The sequence below is a fragment of the Humulus lupulus genome, chromosome 5, assembly GCF_963169125.1.
Source record: "Humulus lupulus chromosome 5, drHumLupu1.1, whole genome shotgun sequence".
NCBI lineage: Eukaryota > Viridiplantae > Streptophyta > Magnoliopsida > Rosales > Cannabaceae > Humulus > Humulus lupulus.
The window spans coordinates 13,448,080-13,465,640 of NC_084797.1; the positions used below are offsets into that span (position 1 = coordinate 13,448,080).

Below are 17,561 nucleotides of genomic sequence, written 5' to 3' on the forward strand. Positions count from 1 at the left end.
CTAACCAGGAATACTATACATATTGTATGGTTATCTAATTTAGTAATCTGTCTAGAAATTAATCTATCGAAAAAGTAGCCTTTTTTTAGAGGAGTTTGTTTTATACTAGGGTGGACTTTTTTACAACTTGGGCTTCAGCTATGCTCTATTTTTCTCATTCTTTATATTCTTTTCATCTTCTGCAAACGAAAATATAGTAAATACTTTTCCCAAGTAATTCTATAACGGAGTTTGGAGATAAAAGAAAAAAGTTGTATAAATATGGGGCGTTATTAAAAACCTCTCTTTTAAATTAAGAGGTATCTTTATGTAATATAGGTTTCATACATCTACAATTAGTATTTTCTAAATGCATCTATAGAATCTATAATTATATGTAAAAGAGTGAAAAATCAGTTTTTGTTTATAAGTTATTTTATCTTTTAGTTACTATTTATTACTAAAGTTACTAAGATATAATGTGCCTAACATGAATACTAAATACTTATTTATTTATATATATTTGCACATTTTAAGTGTAAGAAAATTAATTTTGGTACTTATATATGTATGATTATATATGGCATAATTTTAAATTATTTTATTTATGGTATTTACATTTTTAGTGACATGTTTTAGAGGATAACAAGTTATCAATATATTAATTTCTATTTTTATATTTTAATTATGGAATTAAAATTGTATTTATGAAAATAAAAATTAAATTAATGATTTATTAAAATAGCAATTATATAATTATAATCTCATAAAACTAGGGCAAGTAAAATTCACTAATATCTTTATTAATATTTTCTTGCAAGTAAAATTCATATGCTGTTTTGTCTTTTACCTTTTAGTCCTAATTTATAATTTTTAGCATTTGAATCCTTAATTAAGTAAATTATTGCATCAATTAGTCTTAATTTATATATAATTTAGAAGGTGATGACATATCAGGTGACCCATAGTTATATTTTTTGGAAAATTTGACCAAAAATATGCTTCTTTGACATACTGTAATTTTTCAATATGCCAACCTTAATAATTCTTACACTTATATACCCCAACCATCCTTTAGTAAAAAATACCCCTCCTATTAACAACCATTTTTTCTATCTCTCTCAAACTCTCTCAATTATTTCATTAGTTTATTATAATTTAATATTCATATATAAATTATACAAAAAAAATAAAAATCTAGAATATGATGTAATTATAATACGTGAATATGCTATTTAATATTATATATTGTTAAAGAAAGAAGTCCAGGACAAACAAATTGAGAAGGAAATAGGTTTGTAACATCTCAGTTGGAAAATATTATTTCTTCCTAGTTTCTAATAATATTAAGAAAAAAAAAGTATAATAGATACTTTAGAAATGTGAAAATATTGCTAAAATTAACATGTTGAAAGTACATATAGTGTAGACGTTTATGTTTTTAGAGTTTCAGAGATCAATTCTTATATAAATATCATTTGATGTAAATTAAATTCTATATTTACTGTAACGCCCTGGCTACCCCAGAACAGTTACGGTGAACAGTGGACCGGAAATTTGACTCACTACCTGAGTCCTTTGGTCAAAAACGTGCTCTAAGTGTAATTAACAGGTTAAGGCATAAAACCAATAAAAAGGAAATGGAGATTTTATTACAAACTGCTCTGCAGAGCTAAACAAAACGTTTACAAGTTGTTCTCAGTACAAAATGGTTACTAGTGTTTGAAATTTACAATCCCGCCGACCTAAGCGGCAAAAATAGGGTAACCCCCTAGTTCCTCTGAGAACTCCTTGGCCGTGGTGGTCAAGCGGCCGCATATGTACACAACACCACATCAGCTCTCCACTCAAGGCTAGGTGAGCTTTTCTTTCCCTTTACCTGCACCACATAGCACCCATGAGCCAAATCCCAGCAAGAAAACATAATACTTTCCATAAACATTATCAAATGATTATCATTATAATCACACTAAATCATAAAGCTTTCAAACAAGCAAATGAACATCACATGATTTTAGCGGGAGAGTGGCTGTTAAGTAAGCCACTAGCCTCCAAGCTCTCTTTTCTAGCGGGAGAGTGGCTGCTAGGTAAGCCACTAGCCTCCAAGCTCTGTTTATTCATCGACCCTCAGGGTCAGTTAGGCATTAATGCTCCTTGAGTCATTCAATGCCAGTAGTCGATTAGATCTAATCTCTGTTGGCTTGCGTGATTCACGCTAAGGTCATTCTGACAAATAAATCAGCGCTACCTGACCTGTGTCCAGTATCACTGCCGAACCTGACAAATAAGTCACAGCTTCACAGCTGATACTAACACTTTTGTCGTTTCTGTATTCAATCCGTGTCCATATCTATACAATCAACATGCCTCACAAATATCCATGCATGTCACACTTTGGGTGCAGTTTTCTTACCTCGGGTCCAAGCTAGAACGAATAAAAGAGTGACCCTAAGAACGATCGACCTTTTGGTCCTTTAGCGGTTACCTGGTCATAACCAAATTATGGGATTCCATCAATAAAATGAATAATAAAAGGTTCCCAAACCAAAACCTAACCTCCGGGACATCAAACACTACTCAACCGAGTAGTAGGTTCATCCCCGAGGCCTTAGGCTTGAATCCCCATGCCAAAAACTCCACTTTGGCCAAAAATGCCTTAAGGGCCGCGGCCCTCCTTGGCCATGCCGCGGCCCGCCCCTCAAACAGAGGCGCCTAAACCCAGCAGCCCCCAAGGGCCGCGGCTCACCCTGGCCATGCCGCGGCGCAACGCCCAGTTCAGCCAAAACCCCTGTTTTTCTTCCTCTACGATTTCCCTTAGAACCAACCCTTCAAACCCAGTTTAAACACCACCCAAACCTCTTTCAAACACCCATTAAAACCACTAAACATCACCCATAACTCTCCCTCATCATAACCCAAGTAAAACACCACAAAAACTCCCCTTGATTCCAAATTTCCACACCAAATTCTAAAGCTGAAATCCTAAAACGAAAACAGAACATACGTGGAAACTAATGGCTAAAATCTTACCTCAAGTTCAGGTTATGGTGCTCTTCCACAGTGGAACACTCTCCCAAAGTACCAAGGCTTAGCTCCTAAGCTCAAATCCTCAACAAGATCACAAAACTCACAAGGAAGATGAAGGAAGGAGAAGGTACGGGAAGGAGAAGAAGGGAACTCTGTTTTTGGTTCTGTTTTTACAGCCATCTAAACCATATATATCCAAATCCCAAATGACCATTATACCCCTAGGTCCTTTAAAGCTTCTAAAACCAACTCAAGGGCAATTTTGGCACTTTCCACTAATCCCGTTAATCATAACTAACGCTTCCCAATTCCCGCTAATCTCAATATCCTCAAACACCAATATTTCACCTCCCGTTACCCTTTAATGCCCGGTAACACTCTAATCATTAAAACACCCCGAGACTCACCCCGAGCCCCGAGCTTAAGCCCGTTATGACCAAACCGATATTTAACATTCCCTGATCGTCTCATGCCAAATAGCTCGAACAATCCCACATCATAATGTGGTCTCAAATTATATCACCGACATGCGAACAAATAATCAATTTACCCTCAACGGACCAAATTACCATCACACCCCTGTAATAGGAAATATGGACTCACATGCATGCATTTCACATCATATCATAATATAATCAACATATACATGCATTTAATCAATTAATAACATAATTAAGCAAGTATGGCCCTCCCGGCCTACTGTTCACGCCGTTAAACACATCGGAGAATTCGGGGCATTACATTTACACATAATTTTTGAGATTATTATTTTCATAAAAAATGATAACTCATATATTTATGCCATTATTATTTTGTTTTAGTAACGTTAAGATATTCTAGTATAAAGTGTAGTGACACTTGAAATGACACTATTATTCTTTTTAGCAATATTTGGAAAATGTCACTAATTACACTTCAAATGTCACTAAATTACTTAGTAGAAATTAGATACAGTAGCCACTTTTAGGTAAGCCCTTTCATTTTTATCTACAATTTTTAAGTCTTCCTATAATACCTACTATTTCAATCAAAATCCCTATTATACCCCTCTAGTCCTACGATTTAAACACCCTCGTCTTCCTCTCCTCAAACACTCACAGCTCACAGTAGTTCGACGACTCCGACCATCCTCTACCACTCCGACCACCATTAGCTGAATTCATTACATAACTAGAAAAACTCTCATTAAAAAAGGAAGAAGAAGTAACTATGATTTTAGTAACATAAGTAACTAGTTACCATAAAGAAACCATAAATATACACACACCAGAACGTGAAAGTAACCAATTACCCTCAGAAATATACACACAAAGATGTGAAGGTAACCAGTTACCCATTCACGTTTTCATATTTTTATTAGTTTTCTTTCCAAATGTTGGTATTCCTATAAGTGTTACAGTAAAAAGAAAATGCTGACAAAATTGATTTGAATTTTTTTTAATAAAAGATAATAAATAAAAAAATAGTAGAATAATTATTTAATGTTAAAATATATGTGTGAAAAAAATGAAATAGAATGAGAAAATAATAAGTACAAAAATGAAAAAAAAAACAAAAGAATTGATGAATGAAAAAAAATAGATGAATAAACAAGAATGAAAAGAAGACGAAGAAAAATAATGGAAAAATGAAAAAGAAAAAAAATATGAATGAAAAAATTGGTAGAAAAAAATGGAAGAAGAAAAAAAAAGAAAAAAAAGCTCAAATGTGTGAAAAAAAAAATGGGAGGAGAAAATAATAAACACAAAAATGAAGAAAAAATAGAATGAAAAAAAACTGAAAAAAATATGAAAAAAAAACAATATAAATTAAAGAAAAAAAATAGATAAATAAATAAAAATGAAAAAAAAGAAGAAGAAGAATGAAAAAATGGAAATAAAAACAGATGAAGGAAAAAATTGATAGAAAAAAAAAAAGAAAAAGGAAAAAATAGAAGAAAAAACAAGTAAGAAAAAAAAAAAGAAAAAAATAAAAAAAAAATGATGGAAAAAAAATTACTTTCAAAATAAAAAAAAACATAACTATGATAAAAAAATGTGACATTTCCATATTTTAGTTAGCCACTAATTGTGTTTTCTATACTTTAATTTTTTCTTTAATAAATTTCCCATACAAATTAAGAAAAGTTTAACTCTCATATTTTTGCACATTAATAGTATAAAAGTCATATTTTTTAAAAATTCATCTCTTTTAAATTAAGAGGTATCTTTATGTAATATAGGTTTCATACATCTACAATTAGTATTTTCTAAATACATCTATACAATCTATAAGTATATGTAAAAGAGTGACATAATCAGTTTTTGTTTATAAGTTATTTTATCTTTTAGTTACTATTTATTACTAAAGTTACTAAGATATAATGTGCCTAACATGAAATACTAAATACTTATTTATTTAAATATATTTGCACATTTTAAGTGTAAGAAAATTAATTTTGGTACTTATATATGTATGATTATATATGGCATAATTTTAAATTATTTTATTTATGGTATTTACATTTTTAGTGACATGTTTTAGAAGATTTTAACAAGTTATCATTATATAAATTTCTATTTTTATATTTTAGTGTATTCCTGAAAATAAAAATTAAATTTATGATTTATTAAAATAGCAATTATATAATTATAATCTCATAAAACTAGGGCAAGTAAAATTCACTAATATCTTTATAAATATTTTTTTGCAAGTAAAATTCATATGCTGTTTTGTCTTTTACCTTTTAGTCCTAATTTATAATTTGTAGCATTTGAATCCTTAATTAAGTAAATTATTGCATCAATTAGTCGTAATTTATATATAATTTAGAAGGTGATGACATATCAGGTGACCCATAGTAATATTTTTTGGAAAATTTGTTGGAAAATTTGACCAAAAATATGCTTCTTTGACATACTGTAATTTTCAATATGCCAACCTTAATAATTCTTACACTTATATACCCTAACCATCTTTTAGTAAAAAATACCCCTCCTATTAACAACCATTTTTTCTATCTCTCTCAAACTCTCTCAATTATTTCATTAGTTTATTATAATTTAATATTCATATACAAATTATACTTAAAAAAATAAAAATCTAGAATATGATGATGTAATTATAATACGTGAATATGCTATTTAATATTATATATTGTTAAAGAAAGAAGTTGAGGACAAAAAATTTGAGAAGGAAATAGGTTTGTAACATCTCAGTTGGAAAATATTATTTCTTCCTAGTTTCTAATAATATTAAGAAAAAAAAAGTATAATAGATACTTTAGAAATGTGAAAATATTGCTAAAATTAACATGTTGAAAGTATGAATAGTGTAGACGTTTATGCTTTTAGAGTTTCAACATACGATGAGAGTTTGTTTATCCTGTTAAGTTAGTTAGGTAGTCTCCCTTATAAATACCCATTTAACTATTTTATTTGTAACATTACACAATTTTGTTTTACAATCTAGAAAGAGAGTTAATTGTTAGAAAGAGAAACTTCTCAATGCTGTGCGTTGAAGATTGAGAGCTTGAGTGTACTTGGAGTCAGGGATGGTTTGTAGGTAGTGGAGGCTTAAGACGAAGTAAAATTATAGAACCTTCTATATAAATATGTTATTTATTTTGATATATTATAAAAATGATAGTTTTCTAAAATGTATATAAAAATGATATTTTAAAAATTGGGGACACCATTTAGATGGGGAACCAAGGTCATCGCCTCCTCTGCCTATAGCAAGGGCCGACTTTGCTTGGAGTTTTGGAAAAAGAGAGATCAAGAGGTAGAAGAGGAAGATCACAAACTCAAAACAATAATAATACAAGTAAATAAGAAAATTAAGAACAAAAGAATGAAGAAAACAACAATAAGAACACAAACTCTCACACAACCAAAGTGTAGAGTATTGGGGATCACTAACTTGAACAAGGTTCAAAACCTTTGTCCAAAAGATTATTTCCCCCTATTCTTTAACCACTAAGGGATCTCTCAAGAAAATAACTCTTTGAAATTATCAAGCCTCTATGGTGTATTTTCCAGCCAAGTGCTTTGTGGATAGAAAATGATGTAGTCATACAAGTGAACATTAGGCTCCTATTTATAGAGTTTTGAGACAGCATTTGAATTTCAAATTCCACCAACCCCACGACTGTTACCAATGATTAATTGAATGTTTATGGAATTAAAAATGAATTTTGGGAGTTACTTGAGGTGTTAGAATCGTTCAAAGTGGAAAAAAGAGTTGAAAATTGGCTGCACACATTTCTCGCGGTGACCAATAGCATGCCTGGCCGTGGCCGTGGCTCGCTTTCCACCAAGCCGCGACCACCAATGCTCCTGGTCGCAGCCATAGGCCATTTTCAGTACCAAAATGTCAGTTTTCCAAAAATGTCCCAAATCCTTTCCCATATAATTTTGTACTTCCATACACGTAATAGGAGTTAAAAACATGTCTCAAATAGCCATATTTCATAATGACTTTGTGAAATCCAAACTCAAATGTGTGACACACAATCTACACATTTGGGAGTTACAAATTTGTAACTGGTTTTGTAACTCCAAAATATGTCACATTTGGGCACATGCATGTATCCAATTTTGTGACTTTCAATAATATGTTACAAGGTGTGACAAATCACATTTTGTCACATTATTTAATCTAACATGATATTTTAAAAATAATATAACATCCCTTTATGTGAAAGTACATGAGAAAGATTCTCAATTGTGATGATTGTCATTGTTTTGGCATTTATAGTAAAGATTGTGGTGTTGATGAAGGATAAACGTTAGTCATGTTAAAAAAAGATTAACATAGGCTTAACAACATCAAAAATATTCACCCGAACAAGTTTAAAGTTATTAATTTTTTTTTTAAAAAAAAAAAAGTTATAAAACAATGGACTTCATCAAGTTCCCATATGACAAAACAATGCATAATCCAAACAAAGTAATTTCAAAAAGTCTTCCCACTTGTAGTGTCTTTGTTGAGATTTTGTTCTTTTTAGCAACCTTAGAATTTGTTGTACATGTGTCTTGCACAAATCTAAAATTTTGGGGACCAACTTGGCAAAACACATAGATATGTCAACAAAACTAACGCAAAATGACATTTTAAGACGGTAGAGGGTCACAGTTGCAAGGAAACTAAAAGTCCAGGGACTGATTTTTCTAAAAAAAAAAATTGGGTACCAACTTGGAAAAACATGTAATTTTAGGGACCAATTGGAATGGAACCAAGAAAGCTTTCCTTATTAGTTGTTTCGAAAGAAAATATGTAAAGCACTGAACTTTACATATTCTTAGCTTCAGTAGAGCAATTACAAAATAATGAAAAAATAACAAAAGAAAGAAACATGAAAAAAATGAAATCACACGATGCACACACACATATTTAGCTGAATCTCTTATCTAAAACCTCAAAAAAACTGTCACCAACAGTCTTGTGCTTTAGTTCCGAAGCAATGCTTACAGAGAAGTCTTCGTCGATGGCCATCTTCTTTATACCAATAGATAAATTGATGATTCTATCACACTTGTCCAATATTCCATCTAGCTATGAATCTGCAATGTAAGCTCCCTTGTCAGGTACAACACTAGATTATCTTGAACAATCAGTAATGAATAATGCAACAACTTTGCCAGTCAAATGTTTTTTAGAGACCTGTTTCAGTAAGACACCAGTGATGAGAGACAACATGCTTCTTAATTTTACAATGTATGAATCAAACCAAAGCTACAAGATTTAATACATAAATATAGTTAGTTGCACTAAACGACTATGTATTTACCATTTTTGTTCATAATATTGAACATAAAAACATATTAATTTGACTTCCAAATTGATTTTTGATAATACATTAATTACTTCTTGGATTAGTAGAATGATAATTTATGAAAATCAACACTCACATTAAGAAGTATAACATAAAAAAAAAATATAAACTACAATAGTTCCATCATTGATATGTATTGTTCCACATGTATAGATTCCTAAATATGTTATATTTATCATATTGTAACAGCTGAAACTTCTTAATAAAATTCTCATTTAATCCTTAAAAAAAAACAAGATCCACACTGCCTTAACAAATAAAATTACATAAAATACTTTTGAAAATGAGTAATATGATGATGAAAATTTTGAAATAATGAAGGAATTTTTTTTTCAGAACTACACAACATTTGTTCAAAAAGTAAAACTATATCAACAAACTAAAAACAAATTGATTCTTCGGAACCAAAATCCTCAGCCAACCCTTTTGTTAGCTTTACATAAGTTTACACATATATATATATATATATATATATGCCGAACATAATAACAACTCAAGTCCATCCATGAATAAAAATAAAAAAAGAAGAACCCAATTTTCTTATTTCTTATTGAAAATGCCAAATATGGACTTGATTGCATTGATGGCATTCTCATTGATGAATGATTCATCAAATATTTTTAGCAAAGGGTCAAATTCCTCAGTTGCTCTTAATTTTGAGCAAAGTGTTATATTCTCCTACTATTATATAAATGATCCACTAACAAGGCTTTCCATGTAGTGAATTCCTAGTAAAAGATAAAAAACTATGACATTATACTATGCTTTATAGCTTAAATTTATAGTTTAAAGAGACATGGTTTAGATTTTAAGCCTAGGGGTTTAAATTTTAAGCATTGTGGTTTAAATTTTAAATTGTTTTGGTTTGGATTTTAAACGTTATGCTTTATAGTTTAAAGATACGTGGTTTAGATTTTAAGCGTAGTGGTTTAAATTTTAAGTCTTGTAGTTTAAATTTTAAAGAGTTTTAGTTTCGATTTTAAAGGTTATGCTATAAAATTTAAATTTATAGTTTAAAGAGACATGGTTTAGATTTTAAGCATAGTGGTTTAAATTTTAAGCCTTATGATTTAAATTTTAAAGAGTCATGGTTTAAATTTTAAGTCTTGTGGTTTAAATTTTAAAGATTAATGGTTTAAATTTTAAGCATTGCGGTATAAATTTTAAAGAGTTTTGATTTAGATTTTAAACCTTATGCTTTAAAGTTCAAGGGTCGTGTTTTAGATTTTAAGCCAAGTGATTTACACATTAAGCTTTGTAGTTTAAATTTTGAAGAGTTGTGATTTAGATTTTAAGCCTTGATGTTTAACTTTTAAAGGGTCATGGTTTAGATTTTAAGCTCTCAAGAAACTCGCAATCCAGCTAGGAGGGCCTCATATTCAGCCTCATTGTTCGAGGCGCCAAACCCAAATCTTAGGGAATGGTGAATTATGTGCCCCTCGGGTAATACCAAGATTAGTCTTACTCCGACACTATTTTAGTTGGATGACTCGTCCACATACAACTTTCATATTGGCCCAAGAGAAAGAGATTTCCCGGGCACTTTATTTATTCCAGTGCACTCTGTGATAAAGTCTGCCAACACTAGTCCTTTGATGGCAGTCCTCGGATGGTATGATATGTCGAATTGACTAAGCTCGATTTCCCATTTAAGGAGTCTCCCGGAGGACTCTATATTTTGGAGGACTTGTCTTAAAGGCTGGCTAGTGAGAACTTTGATGGGATGTGCTTGGAAGTAGGGTCTGAGCTTCCTTTAAGCTATCATCAGACAAAAGTCCAGCTTCTCCATGAGCGAATATCTACACTTCACTCTAAGAAGTAATAAACTGGATGTTAGGAGCGGCTGTCTTTGCATATCAACGTGTCACGGATGGCATGCTCCGAGACGGCCAGGTAGAGGAGCAAGGGTTATCCGTCTACCGGATTTGATAATATCAGAGGATTGGCCATGTGTGCCTTAAGCTTTTGGAAAGCTTGCTCACATTCTTCCGTCCATTCAAATCGCTAATGTAATGACCCAAATTTCCTAATAAGGTTTAGGACCTTGATTAGGAGGCGGGGATGACCATAATTGATTTATTATGTTACTTAATGATAATATGCATGTCATGTGTTGCTCGTACTGAACAGGGTCATGCTTTGGAGGCTATTACATGTTGTAGGCAGGGGGTGGTGTCTCCTGAACGGGCAGAAGCTATGGGGATGAGGGAAGCACTAAGCTGGATTAAGAAGAAAACATGGAATCAAGTGATTATCGAGACTGATTGCCTTACAGTTATCCAAGCTCTTCGTAGTTCACTCTCAATGGATTCTTATTTTGGGAGTATAGTCTCTGATTGTAAGAGTTTGTGGAATGATGTTAAGAAGATTAATATTTTATTTGTTAAGCGGTCTGCGAACAGTGTTGCTCATGCTCTTGCTAGAGCATCCTGTCTTGTTGCTGATCGTATTATCAGGAGTGTTGATTTCTCTCCTGTTATTCTTGATGTAATCTTGAAGGACAATTGCTAATAAATCTCCATCTTTATTTCAAAAAAAAAAAAATGCATGCGAACCCATTTTTGATTAATTGGGTGATTTTCATATTTTGGCTATTTCGGGCATATTTGGCATATATGTGATATGTGTGTGGTGTTTTATTATTATTTGGTTATGCCAAGGTTACCCAGCACGAGACGATCCTAAGAGGTAAGCTAGTGGGAAAGTCACAATGAGATTTATTCTTGACTCGGAGTGAGTCAATGGGTATTTAGTGCATTACCGAGTTACTGGGCAATGAGAATAAGTATTTGATGATAAATTGGGAGTTAGTAAGATCATGGGGAAATTCTGGAGGTTTTGACTATTTTGTCCCTGGGGGTGTTTTTGGGACCCCGAGTATTAAGATTTGTTTGAGGCTACTTAAGCTTGAAGTAACCTTTTAAGAAATGAAAAGAACGTTCTCTCTCCCTCTAAGCTCTATATTCGTCTCCCAATCGCATTTTCGAAGGAAACTTGAGTTCTAGGACTCAGATTCAAGCGAGGATCGAGACATAACGATCCTAGGAAAGATTAGAAGCTTATTAGCTAGATGATTTAGTTGGAAATAACTCAATTGGAGGTAATTCAAGTTTTAAGTTCTAAATTTTTTTAAAGTTTTTAAACTTAAATTAGACTTTGTATTTTGATGAGTTTTTGTTAGATTTGATACTTGGGTTTTATTGGTTTTGGATCATGGGGATGTTTGGGATATTTGCTATGTTATTACTACGTATACAACTCTTGAAGTGTATATTTATTTTAGGGATATTTGCAGCATAAATACCACATATTTTTAATTTTATAGACTTATATACCACATTTTTTTTTTCGACGGATTAAATACCAAACGTTATGATTTGGCCAATTCCGTCACTACCATTCCGTTAAATACTCTCATGGCTGATTAGGATGCCAGGTGTTATGATCTTATTAGTCAATTTCATATTATTTTTTTTAAAAATAATTTTAACATTATTTACCATTAGAAAAAATAATTAAAACATTAAAAAAATATTTTTAAAAAAGAACTGCCTTTTTTTATTAAACCCTATTATATATTTTACAATAATTTAATAAAGTTAAAAAAAATTAATTTAACAACATTAGTTTAAATTAAACCAAATCAGATCCAAATGCAAACAAGTGAAAGACACACCTAAATAATTAAAAAATCCATATCCTAAATCAATTTAACAACATCAATCCCATTTTAGAAATCAAATATGCCAAGATAAAACCTAAAAATCACAAAACCCAAATCAATCCCAGAAATCCCAAAAACACAAATCAAATCTCGGATCAATCTTCCTAGATTTCGTTCGATCCGAAGAAGTCGTCCCTTGGGTCCGCCCCTTGCCTAAAGGTTTGCGCCCCTCGTCTGAAACTCCGCGACTCTCGCCTGAAGCTTTGCGCTCCTCGTCTGAAGCTCCGCGACCCTCGCCTGAAGCTCCGCCCCTCGCCTGAAGCCACCTGTTTCAACATAGGGAAGAAGAAGTAGAATAGATGAAGAAGGGAGAATAAAGATCTGGAAGAAGATGAAGAAGAAGGGAGAAGAGAGAGAGAGAGACGGGAAAAAGAGAGAGAGAGGAAGGAGGGAGAGAGAAATATTGGGGGGAGAGGAAAAAAAATCAGAAAAGTCTTTTTTTTTTAAGGTTTTAATTATTGTTTCTGATTTTAAATAATGTTGAATTTTTTTTTTTTTAAATTAATATGAAATTGACTAATAAGATATTTAACATAGTATTTAAAGGAATAGTATTGATAACGTTTTGTATTTAATCCGTCTAAAAAAAAAATATAGTATATAAGTCTTAAACATTTATGCCGCAAATCACCTTTATTTTATTGTCTTTATATGGTTGTAAAATCTGGGTTTTTGAGTCAATTAAGCAAAAGCTTGAGAACATCGTCAAGTGATGAATGATTGCCATATGTACTCAAAAGAAATATGTAATATTGACTTACAAGTTGCAACATGTTATACTATATTTGGACTATTCATTCCGTATCTGTGTCTTGTGCAGTATCATTCTCTGTATCATTAAAGAACAAAGTGTTTTTCAAACAAGAGTTTCAGATTGAGAGACGGGAACTAAGAATTGCATCGAAGGTCAGTGTTTTCCTGCTTTGCCTTTCTGCTTCAATCAATGCTGTATATCTTTCTACCACCATTTTCTTACATATATAAAAAAATATGTTATTAGGTACCTGAGATTCTTACCACTGGTTCCATACTGGAAAACATCATTTTAGAAATTGTCAACTCTGAGGGTATTGTTGATGAAACTATCCACGATGAAGAAAAAACTGGTCTATCACATATGCTCACAATTAAGGCTGATTGGCTTGATATGGAGGAGTCCACCCGATATACTTTCAAGCATGGGCGATGTGTTGTTCCTGCTATACTTTTATCTAAAACTGAGGGGACCATTTGTTTCTCAGCTTTCCACTCTCGTCATTCAAGCCTTAGTGTGAATGTTAAGGTTGGAACAACTTTGTAAAAGCTATATGTGATGTTTTTATTTTTACGCTTGAAGTAGTTTCAACCATGATTGTTAAACTCTTTGCAGGTTCATATGATCAAACCCGCGATACCAACTCCAAATTTGGAGCATAATAAGGTTTCATCTACTCATGCATTGCTTCTTCAGGACCCAAGTTCAATTAATCAAGTTGGTGTAAACTATATCATGTCCATTGAGAATAAAAAAAAGGTGCTGCAAATATTATCTCTCTTTAATATACTTCCAAAGTATATGCAGTCTATATCTTGGCTTGGATTAACCACCATTAAGTTTCACAGGCTTTAGGAAGGATAGATCTTCCCTTTGGGAACACATCTCATGTTGGAATTTTGGGTTTCATAAGTTTCATTTTGTCACTGCAGGCCCTTGAAGAGAAGATATGTAAAACTGGTTTGGCAATCCAAGTAGTGGAAGAACAATGTGCTAAGTTAAACAAAAAGAAGGAAGAAGTTGAGCAAACTATAAAAGAATTGCAAGGTTTTGACTTGCTAGCACATCTATAGCTATTCTTTTTTATCTGTTGGTGATCATTGTATAGGAGTGTGATGTAGCTATACCTGAACGCATTTTTTGCTTTTAAAATTTTTTTTTTGGCTAAATAACCTATATGGCAATGGATAAGACACCCTCTTTCTTTATTGCATGGCCTGGACCTTGTTTTTCTAGTTGTAGGCCATGTTTTTTCTAAATTTAGATTGTGTCAATTGAAGTACTTAACAATATTATGTATTTGTTGTGAAATTTCTAGATTCCACTGAATCACATTCGTTGGGATTCTTAAATCATTTGTCCACAAAAGAGGAAGTAATGGAGGATATAGAAAAGATCAGTAACTCTGCTGCTGCCATTCTTTGCAATATTTCGAGGGTAGTTCCATTCCAAGAGCCAGAGAATCATTTAATGAAAGACATAATAGGGGTGGTTGCTCTACTTGGTAGAGTTCAATATAGCCAGCTTAGCAGGTCAAACATCTTGTATTTCTATTTTCTCAACCTAAACTCTATCATTTCAATTGATCGTTTTCTTTGTTCTGTTTTAAATTGCTGTTTTGTCTACATGTAGGATATTGTCAGAATATTTGGGTGTAGATCAAATGCTAGCTGTTGTCACCAGATCTTTTGAATCTGCTGCTCATCTTGAAATGTATACACATACTGGTGAAGTTGATCGCAGCAATGCTCTTCATGCTGAAGCAGCCATTCTTGGGAAATCCATAAATGGTCGATTTACTGTTATATGCCTTGACAATATAAGGTGACACCAGAATCTTGTTGACCACAATTAATTCTGACTCAACATTATCTTTTTTGTCTTGTCGAGCTTATTTAGAAAATAATAATAATAAGGGCTTCTTAGCAAAGTTGCCTATTTTTTTCGTCATTTTGCACTTTAGCTTAGTTTTAATAATTCTTTGCAAAATGATCTCTCATAATTTAGATTGCGAGTCGAAAATTTAGATAGGTGGTCGAAAAATTTAGATATTTTGCAAAAAATTATCAAAAGTAGGTCAGAGTGCAAAACCATATTTTCACCAATTTCTCTAATAATAATAATAATAATAATCTCTGTTAACTTTATCTATTTTTCCTTTGACAGTCCATACAGAGGTGGCTTTGAAGATCACCCTCAGGGGAAGCTGGCTTTACCACTTCCTTGTTTTATTGATGGAACCATTCCAAAAGGATTTCTGGGATTTGCCGTAAATATGATTGATTTAGATGAAGATCAGCTATCCATAACCAACAATTCAGGCAATGGTCTTAGAGAGACCGTATTCTATCGCCTTCTTGGTCAGCTCCAAGTTTACCAAACCAGGGAAGACATGCTAGCAGCCAGTGCTTGTATAAAACACGGCGCTGTATCACTAGATGGTGGAATCTTAAAAGAAAATGGTGTAATGTCTTTTGGATTTAGGTATGTTTCTCTTTTCTTTCTTTTCTATCTCACTTGTATGATTTTGTTACCTTAAAATGATTTGTCCTCTGATTGTCCTCAGTGACCCCGGAGTATGTTTTCAAGTTGTCACGACAAACAATGAAATGGCTCTTTCTCAAGAAAATTTGAAGCTGCTCCAAGACCAGAAATCAGAATTGAAAACCATCGATGATAAGATAAAACAAAATGTCAAACATCATGGGCAAGTTTTAAACTATTATGAAAAGACAAAGAAAAAGTTAAGCAAGTTGATGGACGATGTGGAACGGAACCTATGATGAAACAAGGATCCAACACAGAATAGTTTCTACATTATGATGACAAATCAAGTCACACCTTCTCTCCACTTTTAACTACATTTTTGCGTTATAAATTTAATTTAAGGGTGTATATATATGTATAGATGAAGTACTTGGGGGTTTTACTTTTCATCATATATTTATACGTATAATATGATGATAAGGAAGTTATACTTTTTTATAGTTTTTTTTGTTTGAACTCTAACCAGGAATACTATACATATTGTATGGCTATCTAATTTAGTAATCTGTCTAGAAATTAATTTATCGAAAAAGTAGCCTTTTTAGAGGAGTTTGTTTTATACTAGGATGGACTTTTTTACAACTTGGGCTTCAGCTATGCTCTATTTTTCTCTTACTTTATATTCTTTTCATCTTCTGCAAACGAAAATATAGGAGAGTTTGGTAACACTTATAAAATAGTTTTTTATTTAATTAATTAAAAATTTAAAAATTAAATATAAAATAGTATTTTGTAACTTTATTTTTATTTATTATTTATAAAAATTTTAATTAAAATTTATTAAATTTTGAAAAAAAAAAATTTCACTTTTAAAATTTTTTTAAACCATTTTCGATTTTTGTTTTTTTTTTCCTTCTCTTCTTCAAATTAACACTTTATTTTATATTGTTAAACAAAAAATAAAAATTATTAAATGCATTTATTATTTTTTAATTTTAAAAACAAAAAAACAAATATAGTTATCAAACATAATTTTATTTTTTAAAAATAAAAATAAAAAAACAAAAATAAAAATAATATTTCTATTTTTGTGTTTAAAAAATTCAAAAACAAAAATTTTACCAAACACAATCATAATAAATATTTTTCCCCAATAATTCTCCAGTAAAAATAATATATATATATATATATATATATTTGCACATTTTAAGTGTAAGAAAATTAATTTTGGTACTTATATATGAATGATTATATATGGCATAATTTTAAATTATTTTATTTATGGTATTTACATTTTTAGTGACATGTTTTAGAGGATTTTAACAAGTTATCAATATATTAATTTCTATTTTTATATTTTAATTTTTGAATTAAAATTGTATTTATGAAAATAAAAATTAAATTAATGATTTATTAAAATAGCAATTATATAATTATAATCTCATAAAACTAGGGCAAGTAAAATTCACTAATATCTTTATTAATATTTTTTTGCAAGTAAAATTCATATGCTGTTTTGTCTTTTACCTTTTAGTCCTAATTTATAATTTTTAGCATTTGAATCCTTAATTAAGTAAATTATTGCATCAATTAGTCTTAATTTATATATAATTTAGAAGGTGATGACATATCAGGTGACCCATAGTAATATTTTTTGGAAAATTTGACCAAATATATGCTTCTTTGACATACTGTAATTTTTCAATATGCCAACCTTAATAATTCTTACACTTATATACCCCAACCATCCTTTAGTAAAAAATACCCCTCCTATT

The 17,561-nt window shown here is 31.2% G+C and overlaps 1 protein-coding gene across 1 annotated transcript; it reads left to right on the forward strand.

Moving 5' to 3' along the window:
• The first annotated feature begins 13,181 nt into the window (after positions 1-13,181).
• Positions 13,182-16,461, forward strand: LOC133834509 (structural maintenance of chromosomes flexible hinge domain-containing protein GMI1-like). Its single transcript, XM_062264149.1, has 8 exons — positions 13,182-13,451; positions 13,546-13,827; positions 13,915-14,058; positions 14,232-14,346; positions 14,618-14,831; positions 14,932-15,123; positions 15,466-15,783; positions 15,866-16,461. The coding sequence occupies exons 1-8, from the start codon at positions 13,317-13,319 to the stop codon at positions 16,080-16,082; spliced, it is 1,617 nt and encodes a 538-aa protein (XP_062120133.1). The 5' UTR covers positions 13,182-13,316; the 3' UTR covers positions 16,083-16,461.
• Positions 16,462-17,561: the final 1,100 nt, after the last annotated feature.

What these genes read in the sequence shown, in the direction of transcription:
- LOC133834509 (XM_062264149.1), top strand. Translation starts at nt 13,317, where the DNA reads ATGTTATACTATATTTGGACTATTCATTCCGTATCTGTGTCTTGTGCA. An exon ending in CCATTGAGAATAAAAAAAAG is followed by an intron (nt 14,059 to 14,231) that starts GTGCTGCAAATA and finishes TTGTCACTGCAG; the next exon opens with GCCCTTGAAGAGAAGATATG. An exon ending in AACTATAAAAGAATTGCAAG is followed by an intron (nt 14,347 to 14,617) that starts GTTTTGACTTGC and finishes TGAAATTTCTAG; the next exon opens with ATTCCACTGAATCACATTCG.